The following is a 25,665-nucleotide window of genomic DNA, read 5'->3' as shown; positions in this document are numbered from 1 at the left end:
TCCCAAAACACTGTGCTTTTGTTTGGGATTATTTGCAATGCACTTTTTGTATATTTTTCCATGTTTTAAATAGACACATCACACGAGTTCGCCTTTTACTTGATACGTGAATAACCCTGTATGTATTGGCTTTGTCTGGTTTAGCTTTGTATATTTTGTTTTATTTTCTATATTTTTATTGTATTACAATAATGTTTTTTTTTAAAAAAAATTAAAAATACAAGCTCAGGTGGAGCAACATTTTTTTTTAAAGAATGAATTAAGTAATGAATTAGAAAAATAAATGCATAATGAATTTCAAAATGCAACACACGTCTCGCACAGAGTTTTTGAGATTCCTCAGGTTGAATCAGAAACTTTGGGGTCTGAAGTGGGGATTTAGATTTATGAGTTACTGTGGACTGTGTTTGTACAGGCCTAAGAGCCCTTCTCAGGTCCAAAAGAGAATAGGGGTATGCAACATTGGCCCTTTCGATTGGCAGGTTGTATGATCCTTCTGGATAGACTGGGTCTGGTGTCAATGCTGAGTACATGGTTTTCTGCCCTTCTGGTCAACAGATCAGGAGCTTCTTTCTGGTGCCTTCCAGGGTACAGATTTCCCAGCCATTGACTTCAGTGACCACACCCTCCCAATTCAGATACAGCCGTCCATGGCCACAGCTTGGCACTGACAGTATGCACCATTTCTATTTAATTGGGACAGGGTGGAGGAAAGCATATAACATATTTAGATAATTAGGGAGTGTACATTATACTGAAAATAGTTTATCTGACTATAAGCAATAAAGTTTGCATAGCATCTAAGGGCTTTGCATATGAGAAAATAGTGTATTCATATACCTCAGGTTTAAGGAACTGTATCTGCCCAGTGTTCTGAATTCTTATCTCTCCCACCCTCTCTCCATGGGCCAAAAATGACAGGTGGGCAGAGCTACCTACCTATCAATCACCCAACATCACAGTGATGTCAGGTGACCCATTTTCGCATAGCACTATGCATGGAAGCCCCAACAATCAGCTGATCATTAAGGCTTGCAAAGCCCCCTGGAGTGCGTTATACAGAGGTTTGAATAACCATAGTTTATCTAACATAGACTTTGTGCTTCTTTGGTTGGTTATGGAAACATTCCATTTTTCTTTATAAATCTTGCAGTTAGAATTGTTTCATTTTATTCCATTGTTCTCCAAAACAACATTATTGCTCTCCATGGCGTAGCTGGGATGAATAATCTGAGCTGACTCTTTCTTGCTCCTGAACTAAACATGAAGAGCTTCCTTAATTTTGTTGCACTCTACACTTGAGGTTAGGCCTTCAAAGTCATGTCTCAGGCTCAAAGTGGAAAACTGTTGTTGGAGACATGTTGCGGGAGCTCATTCTCTGCAACTCATCATTCACATTCATGTAAAAATGCTGCAGAAACCCTCATAAACTCCCTCTACATTCTGTATGAAACCTGCTAAAATGTGAGGAATGCAAGTGAAATAGATTTTCTAGTAGTTCTTGACCTTACCAAATGTTAGTGGAATTTCATAAGAATCTATATAATGAGAAACAGATTTTTTTTGACATTTACTACTCTGCTGAACTTGAACAGAATTTCATGAGAGTAAGGACAGTTTCAGAGTTCCCTCTCTTCTTAATTTCAAAGGCTTGATGCAGACAAATGTGATGAGAGAAATTACAAGTGTTTTGTGCATCTTATCATGGAAAGTGTTAGCCAGCCTTATTACAACCCCCACCCTTATAATATGCAGCATGGTTTCAATTATGTTGTGGATATCCAGTAATATTCTAACCAATTTTTCAGGACATTAAATTCTTCCTAATTAATTAGCTACTCCCATGTTAATATAGGCAAACAACCATTCACTGCTGAGAATAAACTGTTCAGGAAGGGTCTACCTGAACTCATGAAAAATGGAATGGAATATTCTGTTATTCACTTGCCTCAGTTGTACTGCTCTAACTTAGGAGGCATTTTTTTCTCTTTCATATTATATTGGTTGTATTTTCTTTCTTCTGGGGTAACAGCAATTGCCACAGCTAGACACAAGATATTCAATGGCATATACAGTATATACATCAATCTGGTCTGGAAAGGAATTTCCACCTGGTAAGGATGGAAGGATCTGTCGAATTTGGTTCTCCCATTTTGTCATTTTTCCAATCTTAAATTCAGTGCTCCCCATTTCTGCAGCAGTTTGTGCATTTGTAAAAACCTCATGAAAATTCTTCAGCATTTTAATGCAAATTTCTCCCAATAAATACATTTTTGTATGAAGTTTTGACCAACGTACACATTTTTGTTAACAGTTTCTCCCAATATAATACATTTCGTATGTTATTTTCACCAATATATTCACTGGTACACTTTCCCCTAATACATGCATTTTTGTAAACACTGTCTGGAGAACTGTATTAAAAAATCCAGAAGGATGGCTGCGTGTTGGTTCTTGTATTGTTTCAGAAAGTGTGAATTTGATATATTTGACGTTAAATGTGAATTGACTATCTCCCCCATCCACACACCCTGGTCTCAATTGTTGTTTAGGGGAGCTAAGCTTCGTTTTGTTATAATTCTTTTTTGGTTACCTGCTTGAACGGTCTGGAGATATTTGCTTTGCTGGTACCTTTCTGCAGTGTACTTGCTTTCTGCTTGTTACACAAATGGTGTTTTTTTGTAATGGGGAGGCACGAGGGGCTGATCATACATTTCAGCATGGAGTTGATCTTTGGGTCCGTTACAACTTCACAGTTCTATGCAGTGGTATTTACATCAGGCCTTTTCTTCATCAAGTGTGGCTTCTTGTCCCCCCAGAACAGATTCCAGGCAAATAAATAGTTTCTATCTTAACATTTCCCAGGTAATTGTGTATGTGGAAGATGTCAATGATGAAGTGCCAGTATTTACCCAAAGGCAATATAACCGGCTGGGATTGAGAGAGACTGCTGGGATCGGGACATCTGTTGCAGTTGTCCGGGCAACAGATCGAGACACAGGTACAGGAACATGTATAGAATAGTCATGTTTTTCAAGCCATTGTGACTCTCCATGATTTATATTTGTTCTCTGTGATTTCATTTGCCAGTCCTGCCCTTATTCTTGGTGGCCCCTATGTAGAATTACTCCTTCCAATGCTGACCTCAAGTGCTGAGTGCAACAAGTTTGTAGCCAAAATAAGGCTGCTCATGCACAGAAGGGAAGTTCAAGCAGGGGAATCCTGAGATCTGCAGAAGTACATAAAATCAATACCTCCAAGGGGAGCAATCCCTCCTCCAAAAAAGAATTTGAGAACTAAGCATATGTATTGCTTTCATGCCTCTATAGAGTCCTGGTAGTATTAGGGCAGCAAACCATCTACTTTAGTCCAGAAGTCATTCCTTGGTCTTGCAAGCCCTAATAGCCCCATTCCCTGCCTCCCCTCTGAGTTTTGATGAAAGGCAAAGAAAGCTTCTTTGCTGGAATCTATGCTCCAAGCCCCTTGTAAAGCTGGGAAACAGCCCCCTGCCTTGTAAGGCTGTCAGGGCTGAGTGCCAGATTCAAAACCATTCTCCCCACCAAGCTCAGAAGACAAACAGAGAAATCTTATTGGCACCCAGGTTCCAGGGTCCTGGAAAATACAGAAAAATTGTATCCTGTCTTGCAGAAAGAAAAAAAATGAACCACACACACACACACAAAAATAAATAGATTTTTTTTAAAAAAAACCTAAGTATAAGAAAGTACAACAGATAGCTTATACAAAAGGTCAATCAGTATTACTAAAAGAATCCCAAGACGCTTATTTTACTGACAGAATGTAGTATTTGAGCTTTTCTTTTCACTTCAGTTCCCCCTACAGACATAAGTGAAAACATTCTGCAGCATTTTGTTGTGGGCCACCACTTGTACAATCTATAATCCACAAGATCTGAAGGACACAATGGAGTAGAAGATAGTGAGGAGGGTGGTCGGGAAGTAAACTTTATTAGAATGGGGCTTTATCTAGGTATAGCCCATTTTATGAGTCAGAAATGCAAGTCTTCAAAATATGGGTCACTATTGTGGTCTCAATGCCAATGAAGTATTGTACTATTGCAATATAAGCTTGTAGTAGTAGTGCCGATGTAGTACTGGATAAAATTATCTACCCATTTACATACAGTAAGAGCATCTATGTAATACATTATATTTAGCCTCTTTTGACCTGACATTCCTAACCAGAATCTAAGTTAGTCTCATTGGCACCCTGGGCTCCTGTGGGAAAGAAGGGCGGGATATAAATCAAATAATAAATAAAATAAAATTGTTTATTGGAAACCTGTAGCATCTGCAAATTATATCTTGATAGCCCATGCAGCCACTTTTATAACTTTCTTCCATTATAGATGAATACATTCTCTTTACTCCATATCAAGGACTGAAATGAACTCAAAGTACATGTAAAATGCATCTGCTCACTTTCATCCCTTATACTCTTCTCACCCCTCGCCTTCCTTTGATTGTCTCCCGTCCCAATGTGTTCTTGTTAAAAGATTCTAAATTTGGGGGGCACAGATCTTACTTTTGCTTATGCTTCTCTGTAAGGCACCGTAGACATTAGATATACTACACAAACAAATGCTCACAACCACTGTTTTATTGTGGCAAATTGATAGTGTAAGTTGAATAATGTTTGGATAATTCTGGGCCCCCAAATCACTTAAACTGTAGCAAGCCCCTGTGTACATTGTCACTAATTGGCACCTGTGGCAGATGCAGGAAGATTTACTAGGATGGGGTGAAAGAAAAGAAGGATCATGAGCTTATTTATATATGTGGGTATCTAGGGAAAGTGTGACTCATTGCCCTGGGATCTGGAATGCTAGAGCAGTAGCATAGTGGTGGATAAGGGCGAGAGAAGTGTGGAACTGGTGAAGTGAAGTGGAAGAAAATATGGGAGTGCTCAGCTGTCTGTCAGAATGAGATCAGAGTGAGCCAATCCGTCTGAGGCAGTTGAGGTCCAGGTCTGCAAAGGGCTTAAAGGTTTGTCTCTCCCAGATGCTAAAAGCCCACCAGGTAGAATGAGTGTGGGGAAAAAGGTATTTATTATTTTTTATATGTATATACCACCTTTCCTCAAAGGAGTTCAAAGTGGTATACATGGTTCTCCCCTTTCCATTTTATCATCACAACAACCCTGTGAGGTATATTAGGCTGAGAGATAGTGACTGGCCCAAGGTCACCTAGTGAGCTTCATTCCTGAGTTGGGATTCAAACCCTGGTCTCCCAGGTCCAGGTACAACACTCTAACCATTACACCAAACTGACTCTCCAGTGTTAGGTTAGATTAGGGTTGCAGTGCCACCCTGGACTCCATGTGGCTATGGTTGCTAAGTGAGCAGAGGTAAAAAAGAGGCCCCAAAGGAAGATTCTGACCAAAGGAGTTGTGTTCTGTGCCAAGGACTACACTCTGTGAGAGGTGATGATGGAAGAATGGCCATTATTCTAAAGGATGACCATTTGGGACTTGGAACCTTTGCTGTAGGAGCATTCTGCTTCTTACAGTGGAGACTGTGAACATTGGATAGTCTGGGAATCAATCAGTGTGTGCCCATCACACTCAGTGAGAGGAAGTAGGTTGTTAGACACCAGCAATAGAGCTGGGCCATCAGGCTGTCAGTAGGGAGCAAGGGCAATAACTCCTGCTGCCTGAAAAGTCTTGATTCCAGACTATGTCTGCACTCTGGTCCACAAGAAACCCAAGCTGCAAGGGACAGAACTGCACTAAGAAGCAGGGGGACCAGCAGCCTGCTCTGCAGAGTCCTTATGGGAGTATTGCAACTTGGTTTTGCCCAGGCAATATAATAGCACTGAACAGGGGAATGGGAATTCTGAAGTTGGCTTTCACAATGTATCGAAAGGAAATTACTTTTCTATATAAGTTGAGGTGTAAGCCTTAAATGTGTTCCTGGATTTTCAGACTCTCATCCCAAGGCACTATGCGACTGAACCATGGTTTACAAGTGCCACACACTAAACCTGTTTTTCTCTCTATAGGAAATGGAGGTCTGGTGAATTACAAAATCATCTCAGGTTCTGAGGAAAAGTTTGAAATCGATGAGAGCACTGGACTCATTACCACAATTGACTATCTGGACTATGAGACAAAAACCAGCTACCTCATGAATGTTTCAGCCACAGACCAAGCACCCCCCCATAACCAAGGTTTCTGCAGTGTCTATGTCAGCCTCCTCAATGAACTTGATGAGGCTGTGCAGTTCTCAAATGTCACTTACGAAGCCGTGATCACAGAGAACATTGCCTTGGGTTCAGAAGTGCTTCGAGTCCAGGCACGCTCCATTGACAACCTGAACCAGATCACGTACAAGTTTGACCCCAATACTAATCCCCAAGTTCTGTCTTTGTTCAAAATAAATGGAATCACTGTAAGTAGTTTACAGGTGGACTCCCGTCACCTAATGTAATACTCTGGCATTGGAAATTTGTGTATCTATTTTTTCCTTGGCAGGGTGTGATCACAGTCAAAGGACAGGTGGATCGAGAGAAGGGAGATTTCTACACCCTAACTGTTGTTGCTGATGATGGAGGTCCAAAGCTTGACTCAACTGTGGTGAGCTATTTTTGCTTTAATCCTTTGACATTGCATGGTAAGACAATGTTAAATTGGCTATTCTTTTCAAGGCTAGGTGTGTCCTCACACGCACACACACAAAGGCCATTATGCAGAAATGGCTATTGAATTCCTGGTCCCATTTCTCTTTCTGTTCTATTGTTTCCCCAGGAAAACTTTTTATAATATTACTGATTTTTATTACATTACTAAATACAGTCTTATCCTCTGAGATGCTTCAGTTAGTAGTTCTCAGGTATGAATTTAGCTTCTCTAGGGAAGTGCAGATATTTACTATGACAGACAGACATTGCTCCCTGATACCCATTCCCACTATATATGACTCATCAGTATAAGAAAACAACATGTGCTTCTTTCAGTACAAGCAAGGTGATGGTAATTTGCATATTTCATGTGATAAGATTAGTTAGACAAGAAAGTAAGTTTTTACAATGGGCTTATTTCCCAGGTAATCATTTTAAGTATGTCATGGAACCCCTTGACTACAGTAGGATATTTGGTTTTAGTTCTTTTGAACAAAGTATATGTGACTTTCTGGATCACACATTTTTTGCATGGGATGTCTTTGCTTTGGTTCAGTTACTTCAATCTTACCTGAACATCAAATAGAGTAATTTAAAGTGTGTTGTTAGCATGAATTTTCCTACCCTTACAGCGTTTTGAAAACAATGTGTATACAGGCCAAGCAGATTGTCACCTTTCGACTGAGTCTTCTCATTTTTAAGGTGCTATGTTTCTAGATGCCTTACTGTTAGAGTTTTAATGTTCACTAGGGTCATATCCACACCATACATTTCAAGTAGTCTTATACCACTATAACATTCATGGCTTCCCCCCAAAGAATCCCAGGAACTGTAGTTTGTTAAAGGTGCTGAGAGTTGTAGCTTTGTGAGGCATCTCCTAACAACTCTCATTATCCTTAACTAACTACAGTTCCCATGACTCTTTAGGGGAAGCCATGACTGTTAAAGTTGTATAAGAGTTCTTTAAATGTATGGTGTGACTGTGATCCCACATCAGAATTAAGGCAATATAACATTTAAGAAGAGCATATGCATGGACTCAGAGTCATGTCCTTCTCCCCATGAAAACACATGTGCTAATAAGCAGAATAAGATCAGTCTTAGTCTTGAGATAGATATCTCCACACCCCTTTTTCATTCATTTCTTCTTGCACATTACTGTTGGTCAAAAATGACAGCAGATGAATTTCATCAGGGCAGCTGCAGACACAGTCTAGGCCTGGGGAGCTGGATGGGGGTGAGGAACAGGGATATGTGAAGGGTATAGTACACACAAAGGTATATGACTGAGGGCCAGATTTCATGTTCCACTCATTGCAACTTTCTTCCTGGGGCAAGTAACAGCTTTCAGAGGACAAATCTCCAGGGGAAAATGGGAATTTGTCATTCAGTATTTGCAGACAATGCTAAGTGTTAAATTTGCAGTTGGTCAAGAGACAAGGCAATAAATAGCCAAGAATGCTATGCATCTTAGATGTGGGGGGGGGGGTTACTAGTAAAGCAACAACAACAGAGTTTGGGCACAGTTTACCTGTATTTTCCTTTCATTGGATCTGTGTCTCTGACATACAGCCAACTTCTCCTAAAACACTGAATTCAAACCACACTGTTTAAAAGGATTTAAATCTGATAACTTTTTCTTCTTCTGTGTCTTGTTTTGTCCTTCCATCCAACAGAAGGTAAGATTGTTTATTTTCCAATTGTGGTCATCGTTCCTTTGTTTGTTGTTGCCTCCGATCCTATCTGACGGTTTTCATACAAGCAGCAGTTGCTATACATTTTCATGTAGGATTGCAGTGTAGGATGCAAAACATGTAAGATGCCCTTTATTGGACATGCAAGCTTTAAAATTACCTAGCACTTTTGAGAAAGAATAGAAAATGAGCTAGTTCTCAGCTAAGCAGAGAACCAGAATTACTTTAAAATACAAATGCACTCTAAATTCCTTTAACACGGACAGGTATCTTATCTTGTCAAACAGACTTTGTTCAACTCACAGTTTCAGGAAATTTGAACTAAACAACTGTCCCTAAGAGCACTGGGAAACATTATAGAAGGTGTGGCCATTGAGAACATAAATGCTTCATGAGCTCTTTTATGACTCCTTTAGGCCCCTCTCCCTAGCCCTGAGACTGAAAGAGGGGGAACAGAGTATTTTCCCCTCAGATTTTTTTGGTGTCCATCCTACCCTATTCTGGATACCTTGAAATATTAGAAAAAGCAAATTGGACTTGGTGCAGAAATAGTTCTTCAGTCATCTCCAGAGTCCTGTGTTTAATTTAAAGAAGGTCCCAGCCGTCAAAGGTTTCAGTGTGAAGACACAGCACTGGAATATGTAAAGGAATAATAATAAAGCATATCTGACCATAGATTTGGAAAAGGTTGTGGTATTGTGTTGGAAAAGGGGCCAAAAGAGAGCCAACAATGAGAATAATTGAGATGGACTAGAGGAGACAGGTTTGGCAGCAGCAGCTACTTGTTCTTGCTAGTGGAGAAGCATGCCTCCTCTTTTGACTGATTTTTTGCTACAAGAATAAAAAATCACCCCAAATTAAGGAGAAAGAGGCCCACCGCCTTCCTCTAGAAGCTGGCCCTGCTGCATTATCCTGCTCCTGGAGCCTTTCACCAGGTAAATAAATACTCACAAATAAATGCATCTTCCTCTTTTTTTCCTCCTTTGTGTCTTGTGTGTGTGCATGTACAGTTATTTTTAGACATGACAGCATTTCCTTTAGCTAATGATAGAAAACACAGCTTGAATACTATCAGAGTGTTTCTGGACTCATGACTGCAGCTCAGGTACATCCATAACAAGCTAATCCCTTTCTTATAGTTACTAAGGGATAGCAACAGTTCTTACAGTGCAGTGATTCTGAGAGTATTTTGATACTGTGAGAGTTCAATGAGGTCTCTGTTGGAATTTCCATGTATTGCTGGGCTCCATGTATTCCTGAAAAGATTCATGTGGCAGCACTAGTGGGGTGGGGAGCCTCTGTAATAAATGGGAGGTTTTCACTTTCCTCTGTCAATATAGTTGTAGGGATTAGAGAGGAACCCTCTGTGACGTCCTTCCCTGGCACCACCTGTGTCGCTGTCACTCGTGGCTACCAACAGTCAGGAACGTCGTGTTTATTTTACCCTCTCTCTGCTCTAGCACAGATCTCAAAAGATCCCCCTGCTAGGCCACACTACCCAACACTCTGTGTATCCAATATAACCTCTAGACCAGTGGTTCTCACATTTTTTTGGTTCGCGGCACACTGTAAAACATAAAAAATTTCTGGCGCACTTCATGTACAAAATTAAAAATATATTAATATATTTTAAACTATGAATAAAAATAAATTAATAATAATATGCTTTCATAATATTCGCGGCACACCTAGCCACCTCTTGCAGCGCACCAGTGTGCCCTGGCACACCATTTGAGAATCACTGCTCTAGACTATGCCTTAGTCTCTTCCTGGTTACTTTGATACCTTGTGTCTGTGTGTATAGGTAATTCCCAACCCCCCTGAAGCCTCTTGCCTATGAAGCTCACAGCTCTGGGTTGCTATGTGGTACTGGATGTTGATACAATATCTCTTCCTTCACCGCTGCCACCATTCAATACTATTTCTTCTTCGGTTACTCTGCCTCCCCCCTGGTCTGTGCCCCCCAGCTGAGGAATCAGGGTTTAAGTAAACCAAGAAAATATTTATTGATAACACTAAGAATAACAAGATTACTTATAGATTTCATTGACAAGCATATGGTTTCATATATGTTTCTCTTATGTTCCTAATTCCTACTATTTGCCTCAGAACTCCCAATCCAATATCTCAACAGCCACCTCTTACTCTCCACATCAACCTCCCTGTCCACAACCACCCTGTCCAACCCCCACCCCGACTCAAGTCATCCTCTCATTTATATCTTCAGCCATTCAGACACACAGCCAATCATCATCCAGCATTCCACAGCCCATGTACTCCCCCTTCTCACTCACTCCACTTACCATATTTCCTATAATAAACCTGCACTTACCATATTTACATTACATTCACATACAGGAACATCACACACCCCACATTAGAACTAACTGGCTTTACACTTAGACTGCAACCCAGTGTATATTTGAAGTAAGCCCTGTTGAACTGAGAGGTATTTATTTCTGAATAAATTGAATTAGATTGTGCTGTTGTTCTTTCAGCCATACAGGAGTCTTAGGGGTACTACCTAGTCCTTCAGTCCAAGGCCTTTGTCTCTGAGATAGTAGGGCTGGGATTCGCATGTTGGTCCCAATCTGACTGCATTCTGGCAAACTCAAATGCAGTCCCGCTCCGTCTTTCTTTGTTTCCACCAAGTTTTGCTTTCTTCTGGTTTGATCAAAGGACATTTAAATAGTTAATGCTACAAAGGTTAAAGGGCATGCCTACAGAGTTCCTCTTTAACCTCTGTGTAGTATAATGCTATACTTCCAGCCTCTGGCTGGTGTGTTTAGATTATTATTATTATTTAATTAATTAATTAATTTCTATCTCACCCTTCCTCCCAGCAGGAGCCTAGGGCAGCAAACAAAGCACTAAAACACTTTAAACATCATAAAAATAAATCTTAATAATACATTAAAACAAAACAGCATTAAAAATATTTAAAAAAAACAACCTTAAAAAGGGTTAAAAACATTATTAAAAAAAATATTAAACAATTCTGACACAGATGCAGACTGGGATAGGTCTCAACTTAAAAGGCTTGTTGAAAGAGGAAAGTCTTCAAAAGGCCCAAAAAGATAGCAGAGATGGCGCCTGCCTAATATTCAAAGGGAGGGAATTCCACAGGGTAGGTGCCGCCACACTAAAGGTCCGTTTCGTATATTGTGCAGAACGAACCTCCTGATAAAATGTTATCTGCAGGAGGCCCTCACCTGCAGAGTGCAGTGATCGACTGGGCATATAAGGGGTAAGACGGTCTTTCAAGTATCCTGGTCCCAAGCTGTATAGGGCTTTGTATGCCAAAACTAGAACCTTGAACTTGGCCCAGTAGCAAATGGACAGCCAGTGCAATTCTTTCAGCAGCAGGGTGACATGTTGGCGATACCCTGCCCCAGTGAGCAGTCTCACCGCTGCATTTTGCACCAGCTGCAGCTTCCAGACCAACCTCAAGGGCAGTCCCCCATATAGCGCATTACAGTAATCCAGCCTAGAGGTTACCAGTGCATGGACAACAGTGGTCAGGCTATCCCGCTCCAGAAACGACCGCAGCTAGGATTCAGACTCAGTTTATTGGCCCTCATCCAGCCCACCACCGAGTCCAGGCAACGGTCCAGGGCTTGCATGGCCTGTCCCGATTCAGATGTTACAGAGAAACAGAGCTGGGTATCATCAGCATACTGCTGACACCTCGCCCCAAAGCTCCTGATGACTGCTCCCAAGGGCTTCATATAGATGTTAGACAGCATGGGGGACAAGATGGTACCCTGCGGCACCCCACAGCACAACTGCCAGGGGGCCAAAAGACAGTCACCCAATGCTATTCTCTGAGAATGACCCTGGAGATAGGATCGGAACCATTGTAAAACAGTGCCTCCAATACCCATCTCACCAAGTTGGCCCAGAAGGATACCATGGTCAATGGTATCAAAAGCCGCTGAGAGATCAAGTAAGAACAACAGGGTCACACTCCCCCTGTCCTTCTCCCGATAAAGGTTATCCATCAGGGCGACCAAGGCCGATTGAGCCCCATAACCAGGCCTGAACCCAGACTGGGATGGGTTAAGATAATCTGTTTCATCCAAGAGTACTTGCAGTTGCTGTGCCACAACCCTCTCAATCACCTTCTCTAAAAAGGGGGTATTTGCAACCGGTCGGTAGTTTTCACAAACCAATGGGTCCAGGGTGGGATTGAGAAGGCAGCAAGATTTTTTAGCATGTGTTTTTAAATCAGTTTTTTTAAGTGTTTTTAAATTTGTATTTAATGTTTTTGATTGTTGTAAACTGCCCAGAGAGCTTCGGCTATGGGGCGGTATACAAATGTAATAAATAATAATAATAAATAATAATATGTAAGTTGAATGATAAATACTAATAAATCTCGGAGCAGTCGGTCTATGAGATGCACACACAAACATGCACTGCCCAGATCCTGACTCACCAAGTCTCCTGCATGCAGCTGCCCCACTTCCTGAAACTGGGCTTTGTTGCTGCCCATTCTTGAGTCACATTGCACAAGTTGTGTGTGTGTATGTGTATGTGTCATGGGCCTGGCAGAATGGGAGTAGAGCAGCAAGATGGCAGAGGAGGAGGACTTTGAATGGACTGACTCTTCCCATGTTGAGCCGTCAGGTGCTCCAAAACTCTGAGAACTCTCTCGCTCTGGACAGTGACAGTTCTGCCCCGAAGCTCCGGTTACCCATGAGGAGGCCCAGCGCAGTCAGGCAGTTGCCATCCCGCCTGAAGTGCCTCCTCTACCCACACCCGCTCTGCCGCCTCCACAGTGCATCGCGCCTCCCTCTGATGAGGAGGGTTCTGTTGAGGCAGAGTGGCTGCCCTCACCTTGCTCATGGAGGCACCAGCGCCAGCAAAAACGTGTGGCAACAGCTCCCTTGAGGCGGAGCTCTTGGCTGTGTGTGCACTCCCAGCAGTGACACTAAGTTCACTCAAGTAGGGTGCCTGCCCAACCTTACTTGAGGGGGTGAGATTAGTTGCTGCAGCAACTTCTTAATGCAGTGTAGTCATGTCTAGTCAAACCTAGTAATGATGCTGAACACTGTGTAACCTATAAGCTGATTTATGAAGCGCTCTGAACGGAAATCTCTCAATAAACCTGTTAAAGAAAAGCACAGCTCATCGTTCGTGACTGACTTCGGAGTGTTCGGGCAGGACAATGTGTGTGTGTAACAACACAATTTTGTATGCATTTATTGAGAGCCCAGCAAAGTTGCAGTTGAACAGGGCAATGTCATATGTCATCATTCCATGGAAATTCAAGAGCAACACTTTGGGAGAGGTTTGAGAAGCTCCCCTTCCTGAACTTTCCATAGAAACCCCCATTTTTTCAAAGCTTTCAGAAGGGCTTCTACTTCAACAGCTTCTCCCCATTACCATGGCAACTGACTGGTGGAAACACAGCTTTGTGCATGTACCAAAGGGGGAAAGGGAGGCAGGAGGCTAGGGAGACATCCTTTAACTCCGCCTCATAGCAACTTCATTGGACACTTCTGCCCTCCCCTAGCTCCAGAGATAAAGTAAAGAGGGAGAGTTACAGAGATACTGTATCTCACTGAAGCTTCCTAGTTCACTATGAGGAAAAATCCAATGTCTGGAGAAGCTGTGGAAACTTGAACTCTTCAAGATCAGTTTACAAAGACAGCAAACATGCAGACTATCAGGAAGTCCAGTTCCAAGTCCAATTCTGGTGAAATTCTCGTCCAACCCTTTACCTTAGCCAGAAGTTCTCAAACTGTAGTCCATGACCACCTGTGGCCTGCAAGCTTCATTCAGGTGGCCCATCTGTGGATTTGTGAAGATGGCACATCTATTACATTGAATATTCATACTAATTTTTAATTGTATTTATTGCTTATTTTATTTGTTATATTGCATATTGTATTACAATTTGAGATCTATGGAATTACAATGGCTACAGAGGGCAGGAATAATCATTAAGTGAACCACCAAGACCCTCAGCAATTTTGAAGTGGTACGTGTGGGGGAAATCATTGCCTTAGCCCATGTGCGAGGAACATCAAGCCCATGGGACTAATTATGCCCAGCACAGGCCTGAATTTGGCCTCCGATGCAATTTTCTCTAAACCTTGCCCAGCTGTCATATGTGACATCAGGTGAGGGGCAGGTGGAGCTACAACTGCCAAGGAACAACTGTAAGCCTTGAAGTGCTCCCAATTGTTCCCTGGTAAGGGAGGCTTGCTCTCAGTGTCAGTCAGCTGATTGGCAGTGACGGAAAGCCTGCAGCAATCAGTTGTGCTACTGAGTTCCCCATCAGGAGCTCAGTAGTGCAGCTAGTCGCACAGGCTTCCTGTGAACATAGCACAGATAGTTGCTTATAGCAAGCTGGCTGGGATCAGCTCTGCTACAGAGTTTCCTGTCAGGGCGGCCATAGCACAACTGATTTTGGGTTTTTCTCCCCAGAAAGCCCTGTTCTGAGATGTTTTTAACAATTTGAGTAAATTCAAAATGTCTGCGTCATTCTGTATCTACAATTATAATAGACAGCAGTTGGAATATCTACAGAAAAATACACTGTTGTAGATTCATTCACTTTCTTGAAGAGATGTAGTATTAAATATACTTTCAGGGAATAGGCAATGTTTGAAGCAGGCTTATTAAAAATTTAAAGGCACAGAGTGCCATTCTATGCAACCGTATTTTAAAACCTGAACTCCTAGAAAATCTTTTTCATATACTTGGATTTATTTCTCTTTTAAAATAAGAATGTTCTGCAAAAAGACCCAAAGGTTTAAAAGGTGTCCCAAAGGCTGGTGGTGTTTCTTTGAGGGGGAAGAAGAAAACCAGAGATTAGCAATTCAATGGGACTTATGAAAGGCACCTCCAGATGAACTGTTTATTCAGCATTCCTTCTGATTTGCTTGCACAAAGTTTATGCAGTGGTTAGTTTATGTCCGGTCTTTATTGAGATTTCATTCTGATTTGTTTAGGGGAGGTTATACGACAATGAGCATTCATCCTGCATTCATTCTGACTTGCTTGTGGTGTGTTTATATATCTTTCCTTTATCATTTGTTGATCCCACCATTTTCAGTGCATTTCTCCATCACTTTTTCTAACTGCAGAAATTCTGAGTTTTTTTTAAAAAAAGTAGATTTGTTGCACTAGGATGACAGAGCACTTTAATCCACTTTAATTGCACAAACCTAAAGTTGCAAAATGCATTTGAATCCCTCGCACAAAATAGTGACACCATTCTGGAGACACTATACATAAGCATGCTGAAGAATCCATTAAATAATTTGGAGAAATAAAGTTGGGGTGGGGCAATTTCATGAATCATTTCTCCTCAAATTACCAGGTCAATTTAATGAAGTTTTGGCCAATTGCTGAGAGTGGGGTGTGTCTGTGTGTGTGTGTATAAGCTCTTGTTCATATCTGTGTTCTCCATTGAACAGGTTACTATCACTATACTGGATGAGAATGACAACAGCCCACAGTTTGACATTACTTCTGACTCATCTGTCAGTGTAGCAGAGGATAGTTCTGTTGGACATCGAATTGCTCTAGTTTTGGCCAGGGACCCTGATGCAGGAAGCAATGGACAGGTAGCAATGATTGTGTAGCTTCAAAATGTACCATTCCTGTGGAGTAGCAAGAGGTATTGGGATGTGGTGGTCAGTCACATTTTGCTTATTCTACTTTGGTCATTTGTGGATGGGATCAGAAATAAGGAATGCCTAGTTTCTGTTAAGCGCTCTGACAATTAACATTGAAAATTTGTATAGGGCATTAGCAGTATACACATGATATAATTTGTAAGCCTGTTTTCTCCCCCTAATTGTTATGACAAATTGGTTTCTTTGTTTTTACATACTTCCTGCTTCAGATTAAACTCAAGATCCTTTCCAAGTAGATATACACATTGCTCATGGTTACAGAAATAGCTATGCAGGAAGCCTCATGGACTGGTGAAGAAGGGCCTGATCTTGCACTACACATCAAAGCATCTCTTGTAGGGCAGCATCAGAACACAGAGACCATTTGAATTCCACAAATACCAACTTCCAAACAGCTAAATCGTCTGTGCCATTGTAATCAATAAACTTGATTTTATTGATTGAGGGAAGGTGGTATTAGAGATTCTATCATCTAACTTTTGGTTGGGGTTGAGATGCAGGGCTATTTGGCTCACACAGCTATACATGACATTCAAGCACCAGTATAAATAATTTTTGTGTATTCCCACACCCACACACATTACCAACTCCTTTCACCATTAGTTGAGAAATGCTGCTAAGGTAAAATCCATATGATGTTTTACTCGGAGCAAAAGAGGATACATCTTTTTTATATTCTTTGGAGCTGCTCTTATATATCCAAAGAAAGAATTATGTTGAGGTCAGGTGGAATACAGGGATCTTGAGCAAGCGCCCATCTCTGCTAGCATCTGCGCAGGCAGGGGGCACCTGACAAATGAGTAAGGATTTGCCCGAGACCTTTTTTCTTCACTCTCCTTTCTTGCGGATACAAAGCTCTAGTGTAACCATTGAGAGTGGTGAAATGGTAACTTTATTCTATTAATGGCTCAATAAGTATCTCTAGACACTATTTCATCTTCAGAGCTAATTCACATTTTACCCTCTCGAGGGGAATATATAGAAGCAAACCTCTGCTGCTGCTGCCATTGCCAGATGTCTTGACTGCTAGCAAAAGGCAATGATGACAGCTTTTGGATTCGCAGAGTTCGCCACCAATCAGATCTATGAGACCCACTTCACATTATAACAGCCATTTGTTCTTCTGGTTCCCCTCAATTCTTTGAACTGACTCTAAGGCCCTAATCTTCAATAGCAGGGTTTCCCTGCAAGGTGGAATGGCTGACGCTAAATATAACTTAGACTCTAAGGGCAAGGGCTGAGCAGCAGGCTCTAAAAGATCATATGAAAAAATAATATCTAAAACAAGTTCCTTTGGTGCCAAAAGGCTGTTTGGCAGCTGACAGATGGGACAATGGACCTGAGAAACCTGAAAAAAACAGATGGTGGCTTTCTCACCACCACAATGTACTAAAAGGAAGTCCTCTCTGTATTAAACAGGAAGCCCTCTACATTTAAGGTGATTTTTTTCTTTCCTTTAATTTGCTGCCTGAAATAATTATCTGTTATGAACTTCCCAAGCAGTTTCAGTCTAAAAAGGGTACAAGCTGCTTTCATATGCTTCATTTTAAATGTATAGAAAATCTGCTGTTAACTCCATATAAACGTATACTGTTACATCCACATATCTAAGGAATATGTGGAGGTAATTCCTCCACTTAATACATGTTTAGCTTCACATATCTAAGGAGGAATTCACAAGATGTTATCCCATTAGATTATCTTCACTATACTTCTTTGTTCACAAAAAATGGAGTTCCTAGAGACAAAAGGATATGAAAATTAGGGTGTGTGGCAGCTTCAGAAGAAACCCAAAGCACCTACTAGAGGCACCTACCTAATTCGATTGAATCAGTGCCACAAAAAAAACACAGGGAGGAAAAGGAATGCCTTTTAGTTCTCCTGTGCGTGTGAAGATGACCTCAGGTGGGGGTAGCTAGCTCCACCTAGCGGTTGAAGGCAGAAAGAGCACTGTTCAATTTTGCAGGGACTTCCTGCTTCCTGTGGTTCCTTATCTCAGTTCTTTCTGCCTTCACCAAAGATGGTTGACTTCGCTCTCTGCTCTCTTGGTTCAGGCCTGTATATTTCTATATTTGTTTGTTAATTGTTATTCCTATTGGGTTGGTTTGATCCGGCAGGCGCACAAATGAGGCTTGCCCGCCTAAAACATCAGGCATCGGCTTTCCTTCCCCCCCCCGCTTTAACCGAGGCCGCAGCAAGCACAGGGGAGCATCTCTCAACTGCCAGCAGCTATCTGGCTGCCTATCCCACGTCACCTCCTCATCACCAGAGTCATTTGCGGCTGCCAAGCCACTACATTGCCACATCTACCTTCCCCCCCCTTCGTCCATCCTCACAGTAGGCCCATGAGTAGGCTGCAGTAGGCCCAACAAAGGCCGCCAAGTCGCTACATTGCCGCATCCACTTTCCTTCCCCCTCCCATTGTCCCTCCTCTCAGTAGGCTGCAGTAGGCCCACGCGTACGTTGCAATAGGCCCAATGAAGGCCTCTACAGGCCCAACTGAGTAGAGTTACCAGGTCTCCGGTTTTCGGCCAGAGTCTCCGGTTTTTGGGGGGCCTCTCTGGCTAGCACCCCTTAATCTCCAGACTCTCAGCTTCAATTTTTTTTAAAAAAGTTTCTAGGTGGTCTGGTTCCCAAGATATACACAAAAACATCAGCCACCGCCCCCACGACTGTTTAATCTATTTAACTGATATGATGCTGAAGTTGGTTCCTTGTTCCCAGTTCCATATTTGCTTGAAAGTTCAAAACACTAAAAAAGAAGAAGAGTTGACAACTACAGCAACTTCAAACCAAACTTAACATGTCTCTGAACCCCAAAATATATGTTGGGGTACCCTGTATGATATATCACTGTGATCAGGGGACTCTCCCCGTCATGAATAACAATACATTTATGCAATCAAAATAATCAGGCTTATGATATTATCATAAATACATAATGATGTCATAAAATCATAAAAAATAAGTAACTGGGGGTGCCCACCCCAAACTCTGCTCTGGGACAGGAGAAATCATATACCCCAGGAAAGGGGAGGGTATCCTCTACGAGATGCCACTGTGTCCCTCCTGGCCCAGAGCTTCTGCTGGGCACAGGGCACGGAGGAAGGCATCTACGCAAAATCAAAGCAGACCAAAACATACAGGAAAAAATAAGTAACTGGGGGTGCCCACCCCAAACTCTGCTCTGGGACAGGACAAATCATATACCCCAGGAAAGGAAAGGGGGTCGTCTATGAGATGCCACTGCGTCCCGCCTGGCCCAGAGCTTCTGCTAGGTGCAGGGCACAGAGGAGTGCATCTATGCAAAATCAAAATGGACAAAAACACATAGAAAAAAATAAGTAACTGGGGGTGCCCACCCCAAAATCTGCTCTGGGACAAGACAAATCATACACCCCATGAAAGGGGAGGGTGTCCTCTATGAGATGCCACTGCGTCCCGCCTGGCCCAGAGCTTCTGCTGAGTGCAGGGCACCGAGGAGGGCATCTATGCAAAATCAAAGCAGACCAAAACATACAGGAAAAAATAAGTAACTAGGGGTCCCCACCCCGAAATCTGCTCTGGGACAGGACAAATCATATACCCCAGGAAAGGAGAGGGTGTCCTCTACAAGATGCCACTGCGTCCTGCCTGGCCCGAGCTTCTGCTGGGCACAGGGCACAGAAGACGGCATCTATACAAAATCAAAGCAGAAAAAGACATGCAGGAAAAATAAGTAATTGGGGGTGCCCACCCCAAAATCTGCTCTGGGCCAGGACAAATCATACACCCCATGAAAGGGGAGGGTGTCCTCTATGAGATGCCACTGCATCCCGCCTGGCCTAGAGCTTCTGCTGGGCGCAGGGGAAGGATGAGGGCATCTATGCAGACAGAAAGGGTAGAGAATCTTGTTACTCTTACTCATTTCTCAGACCTCTTTCTGAAGTGAAGGGTCAAATCTGTAAAGAAGTTTGGAGCAGCCACATTAAAAGATAAGGGCAGGGCATTCCAGGCAGGGGGTTGCCAACCCAGCTTGGATATGGATGTCTTTGCAGAGAATCCCTAGTCAAGCTTTACCAACAGCACAACCCAAACTATATCTACTCAGAAGTAAGTCCTGTTGAGTTCTATGGGGCTTAGTCCCTTAGTACTTGTGTTTAGAATTGCAGCCTTCAGGGGCATCCATCTTTACTCCCGAATGCTCCCCTCTAACGTCTCCACAACACTAGGCTCCTTTCTTCCTACAGTGGCCTTCTGGTGACTGGCCTGGCCTGAAGGCTCCATCTTTTAGCTAAGATGTCTAGCTTAATTTCCAGTCAGATTTTTTTTAATTGTACGCTCCAAGCAACTGTGATTGATGCTTAATGTATCATGCTTAATGACATCACTCAGGCCTGCTCTGTGACATCACTTGGGCCCGCCCTGTGACATGACTTGGGGCCGCCCCGTGACATCACTTGGGCCTCCCCCTAAAATCTCAGGTTTTGGGATACTTCTGACCTGGCAACCCTACAACTGAGCCATTTGTGGCTGCCAACCATAAGACCCATACCGTACGTTGCTCCCATGGGGAAGGCAACAACGGAATCAGTGGTTCCCACCAAGAAGGCCAAACCACTCCTGCCAGTCACAGACCGCCAGATGTCAGAGGTAGCTGCTGAGTCAGCAGTAGCCCGCCCCTCCACCAGCAGGCAGGAGGTTGCTGAGGCATGTATTCAACTGGGCAGGGTGGCTTCAGAAGAATCTTCTACGGAAGTGAATAGGCAGGATGGTGATGTATGCCAGGATGATGGCAATAGATGTACAGCACCCATGCAAAATATCCACAGCTCTGCTTGCATACTGCAAGAGACCAGGAACCTCTCTCTAAGGAGGAAGGGGGGGCATCCTACATTTTAATCTGCATTTTCTCCACCACATCTTCTCCTGAGGACTTCTCAGGATTTCAAGTGGCTCCCAGTTGACTTACATCCCTGCAGGAGTCTAAATGGGGTGTGTGCATCCATCATGTGGCCATGCTCACCAAGTGCAACTGCAGTTTTCATCCCTGATGCTACAATTGAAAGAACAACTGAGGGAATCCTGGCTAGTAGATTTGGCCAGAGACCTGTCGGCTTCAGCAGTCTCTTCAATGTGTCCTGGAGAAGACAGGGGGGCTGCTAGACCCTGCTCCCAAAACCAGGGAGGGCTCAGTGCATTCAGGCTTCCGACCCACTGCATGCGTCTGTAGCTTCAAGACCACCACCAACCAACTGCACATCACCAGATCCACATGCAGCTGCTCAAGGCAGACACGATGGCTATGTGGAAGACCAGAGCACAGACCCAGACAATAACTCGATTGTTCTGGACTAGGAAGAGTGGAGCAGGGATTCGGAACCTGAAGAGGTTTCTACCAACAGGATTTTCCAAGGAGCCCACTTTCTTCCCCTCTTGTGGAAGGCAACAGGAGCACCGAGTTTGAATTCCCTAGAAGATTCTCCAGCCCAAGATGCATCGAAGGTTTCCGTCATGTGTCTGGACCAATAACCCAAATCTAGGGTGCTGAAACTCCCATCCTTAATCGAATTGGGATTCAGTGTCCCTTTGCAGTTCAAGAAGTCAGTTCCAACACCAATAAATATTATACACTGCAGCTACAGCATATGGATCAGCTGAAGGCCTTGCTGGGAGATGCTCCCATAGTAAATTGTTAAGCCCGTCCTTGAACCCAAAGGACTCGGTTGCCCATTTCAAGGACCATACAGAACACAAGTGGATCAGCGCCTCAGAAGAATCCACAAGGCTAGCGCGTTATCAATTAGGGCAGTATTGGCCTCCTTCACATTTACTAGAGCTTCTCTGCTGGGAAGATTTACAGAACAGCCCATAGCAGGACCCAGCTCGAGTCCACAAGTCCCTGCTGAAAATCTCCCGGGCAATGACCTTCATGACTGATGCATCGATGGACACCACATAATTTGCAACACGGTCACTGGGAGCGGGTGCCTTTACTTAGAAGGACACTGTGGTTGCACCATTGGGACGCAGACTCCATGGCTTGCTCTACTCGGGCCTCAGAACCCTACATAGGGGGTAAGTTGTTGGCTAACGCCACCCTCGCAGATGTCCTGGAATCTAAAGAAAAGAAGAAATCCCTCAACCAGGAAAAGAGATAGAAGGTCCTTTTGGAGAACCCTCATCCTTATCAGATGTCGCAGCTCTTTTGAGGTTTCAGGCCATCAGGAAGGGCTAAGGAGGGCTGACCTAGCCGACCCTTCTGGAATAGACATAGCAGCCAGGTCAGGGACCAACAGCAGTTCCGCTGCAGGACCGGATTCAGGTCCCTATCACATGGAAACAAACACCAGTACTGGCGCCAGCACCACTCCAGTGGGAGGTCACCTCCACTGGTTCGGCCTTCGATGGAGGGACATATCATTGGACCAATGGGTGCAGCAGACCCTCCAGCATGGGCTACATCTTGAATTCACATCCTCGCCTCACCCAAGGTTCATACCGTCTCCCAGCTTGACATCTCCACACAAAAAGGAGAGGATCCGCCAGGCAATCTCTCACCTGCTGCAGATAGCAGTAATAGAACCTGTTTCCACAGGAGAGAGATTTTTGGGAAACTACTTACTCCTCATTACAGTTGGAAGAAAAGACAGTTTGTTCAGAGTAGTACTCAACCTGCAGAACCTGAACGAGTACGTCACATGCCACAAGTTTCGCATGGACACCTTTACCTCACCTCAATAGACTTGAAGGAGACATACCTGCATACCCCTATTTTTTCCACATCACTGATGCTATCTCAAGTTCGCGATAGAGGGAAACCATTTCCAATACAGGCCCAGGCCCTTCGGTCCATCATCCACCCCCAGGGTCTTCACAAAGTTGTGGTGACCCTGATGGCATGCCTTAGGACGCAGGGAGTACACATTTTTCCCTACCTAGAAGATTTCCTAATTTGATTGTCATTGATTCACAAATCATGGGAGGATCTACACATCACCTTAGCCTGTCTGAAGGATCATGGCCTTTAATCAATCATGCCAAGAGCCAGTTGTTCCCATCTCTTCGCCTAGTGCACAGAATTATTAGACTCCTCCTTTGGGAGGAGAGTGCTACAGCACGTTCTCCCAGACCAATAATGTTGTTACAGCCCAGCTATATTCCCGCCCTACATGGGTCAGCTTTGGTATGTCCCACCTGACATGCACAGGAGAAAAGACATTTGGTCTTACCGTGAAACGGTTTTCTCTGTGCATGTCAAAGATTACCTCAGGGCCACTCCCTATGAGGGCTGGGCTGCCATAGTTGTTTAAGTGAGCCTGGGTTTAGCAGAGAGTGTGTGAGTGTTGTTTATTTTTTTTCAGTTGTGTTTTCTACAGGTTAAGTCTGTACTTGTCCAATTTGCTTGTCATAAAGAACTGAGATAAGGAGCCACAGGAAGCAGGAAGTCCCTGCAAAACTGAATAGCGCTTTCTCTGCCTTCACCTGCTAGGTGGAGCTGGCTACCCCCACCTGAGGTCATCTTTGACATGCACAGAGAAAAGCATTTCATGGTAAGACCAAATGTCTTTTCTCCCCCTCCCATAAACTTTAAAGGTTCCTAGCAGGAAAAAAAACCTGGACCTATCTGTCTGCAATTTGGCAGGTTTCTTAGCTAGGGGTAGCTTTCTCATATCTGCTATTTTCATAACAATTGTCCAGAAAATAATTGGAGAAATTAAGCAATTCATTTTTTAACCATCCCACATCTATAAATTCTGCCCTTGCAGGAAGACCACTGCAGGTTTATTCTGAAATTCAATAATTTTCATCCCCTTGGGGGAGGGAGTCTACCGTGTAATCCAATATTGATGAAAGTTATAGATTGTTCCTTCTTGAAAAAGATTCAGTAAGCTGTCCAGCACAAGAACCCCCGAACATATTTGCCTGTAATTTGTCAGGCATTGTCCCCTCTGGAGGGGCTGCTGTGCCTGCAAATTTTATCCACCTCTGTCACAAGCAAACAGCAACCGCCCAGAGAGCCTTCGGACTTAAGGCGGTATATAAATTAAATTAAATAAATAAAATAAATAAACAGACATTTTGATATCCCCATAATAATGGATTGGGGGACAAATAAAGCTTTATTTTTCCTAAGCAGACTCAGACCGCATGCCAAATCAAGAGCCTCAGTAGTGCTTCAGACCAAGGCAGGCTGTTTTCAGAAGCACGAAATCGGAGTCCAAATTGAATCTTGTGGTTAGTACACACCCCTACTGGAAATCTGCAGAGGAGGAAAATACTTAATAGAATTTGAATGTGTGTGTGCATTTAAAAACAAGTTTCAAACTCTCATCGTAGAAGAAAAAAAACTCAAACTGAGGTTGCAGTTTCTGTAAAAACAAGGTAGTTCTGTAGGGGGATTTAATTTAATAGTCATGGCCTAAATACTTAAGAGCAAATAACTTCTTCATAACTTAGCACAATTATTAGTCCTACTCCTTGTTTCTCTACACATACCTATCTATGTTTACTTCCAACCAACACTCTTTTCTATAAATCTCAGCCTTTATTTCCCAGTCCTGTGCCTTAAGTGAACGCACACACACAGTTGCATTCATTCATTCATTCAAACACACAAATGACTAAATTGTGGACTGGATTAAATGTATACATGAGAATAAAATTGCCCTTCAGCTGCGCAGAATTGGCTGTTGTCGTGCTAAGCACTAATAAGCCTATTGTGTGTTATGGACTCTTCTGTTCTCATTTTTTACTCAGAACAATACATAGAGTTTGATCTGGGGCTTGAATTATAGTAGATTTTTATAAGCATTGTATTTATAGGCTCGCTAATATCTGACTCTAGATTTTATCAGAAATACATATGTGATGTTTAGCACTCAAGAAAAGCCACTTATGATTTTATGACACATTATAATTTTGTTCACCTTCTGTGCAATGGACCAGGGTGCTCTTCACATCCCCTAAACATCCCATCCACTGTGATTTTATTTTTATTTTTTGTGTGCAGGTGACTTTTTCTATAGTATCGGGAAACATAGGCAAGGCTTTTGAAATCCGTACAACCAACAACACCTATGGAGAAGTGTTTGTGGCCGGACCGCTGGACCGGGAAGTGATAGAACACTACACCTTAAAGGTAAATAAGTGATGCCCATGATCTAGTTGCATGCTGCACAATCACACCATTTGTGGGGTCGAGGCAAGCAATTTTATATACCAAATGTGTTTAGCCAACTTGTTGTCTAGACTCTGTAATTCTACTAAGTGTACCCTTTGCATGTTTACTGTATGACTAATTATTTCACTGACTGAGTTGACCTACATAAGAAAAAACACACCTTCCTTATATTTTGAATTACAAATCTGTTTGCAATAATATATTTTTCCTGATCTGAATAGATTAAAATTGATATGAGACATAAATTGAAATTCATTGCCAAATTAATTGGTTTAGTAAGACTATAATTGCTTGCAATTATCTGACTCAGAACTGGACTTACAGCAGCAGTTCTAATGAGCAGATGTATCACCTCCTGTCCCTGCCTACTTTGCACTGTTTTTTCCAAAACATTTTGTATATTTTCTTCCAAAGTGGAATGTTATATACACAACAACCCTGTGAGGTAGCTTGAGACAGTGACTTTCCCAAGGCCACACAATCTGCTGCAGCCATTTTAAATAGTGTGAATGTGTGTG

The 25,665-nt window shown here is 42.8% G+C and overlaps 1 protein-coding gene across 16 annotated transcripts in view; it reads left to right on the top strand.

The window, feature by feature from the left end:
• Positions 1 to 25,665, top strand: part of CDH23 (cadherin related 23) — a 785,528-nt gene that overhangs the window by 638,768 nt on the left and 121,095 nt on the right. For 13 of the 16 annotated variants that reach the window (XR_009763949.1, XM_061635238.1, XM_061635232.1 and 10 more), the window contains 5 exons: positions 2,866 to 3,001; positions 6,021 to 6,409; positions 6,493 to 6,594; positions 15,763 to 15,912; positions 24,977 to 25,105. Coding sequence is in view for 15 of the 16 variants with exons in the window: in XM_061635238.1 (XP_061491222.1) it covers positions 2,866 to 3,001; positions 6,021 to 6,409; positions 6,493 to 6,594; positions 15,763 to 15,912; positions 24,977 to 25,105 (906 nt within the window). In the remaining variant the exon portion in view is untranslated. Of the gene's footprint in view, positions 1 to 2,865; positions 3,002 to 6,020; positions 6,410 to 6,492; positions 6,595 to 7,030; positions 7,034 to 8,314; positions 9,258 to 15,762; positions 15,913 to 16,193; positions 16,429 to 24,976; positions 25,106 to 25,665 lie in introns of those variants that run through there. The other 3 variants (XM_061635248.1, XM_061635241.1, XM_061635242.1) reach the window with 3 other exon arrangements.

Source organism: Rhineura floridana, chromosome 7, assembly GCF_030035675.1.
Source record: "Rhineura floridana isolate rRhiFlo1 chromosome 7, rRhiFlo1.hap2, whole genome shotgun sequence".
Lineage (NCBI taxonomy): Eukaryota > Metazoa > Chordata > Lepidosauria > Squamata > Rhineuridae > Rhineura > Rhineura floridana.
This window is presented reverse-complemented; position numbering and strand designations above follow the sequence as displayed.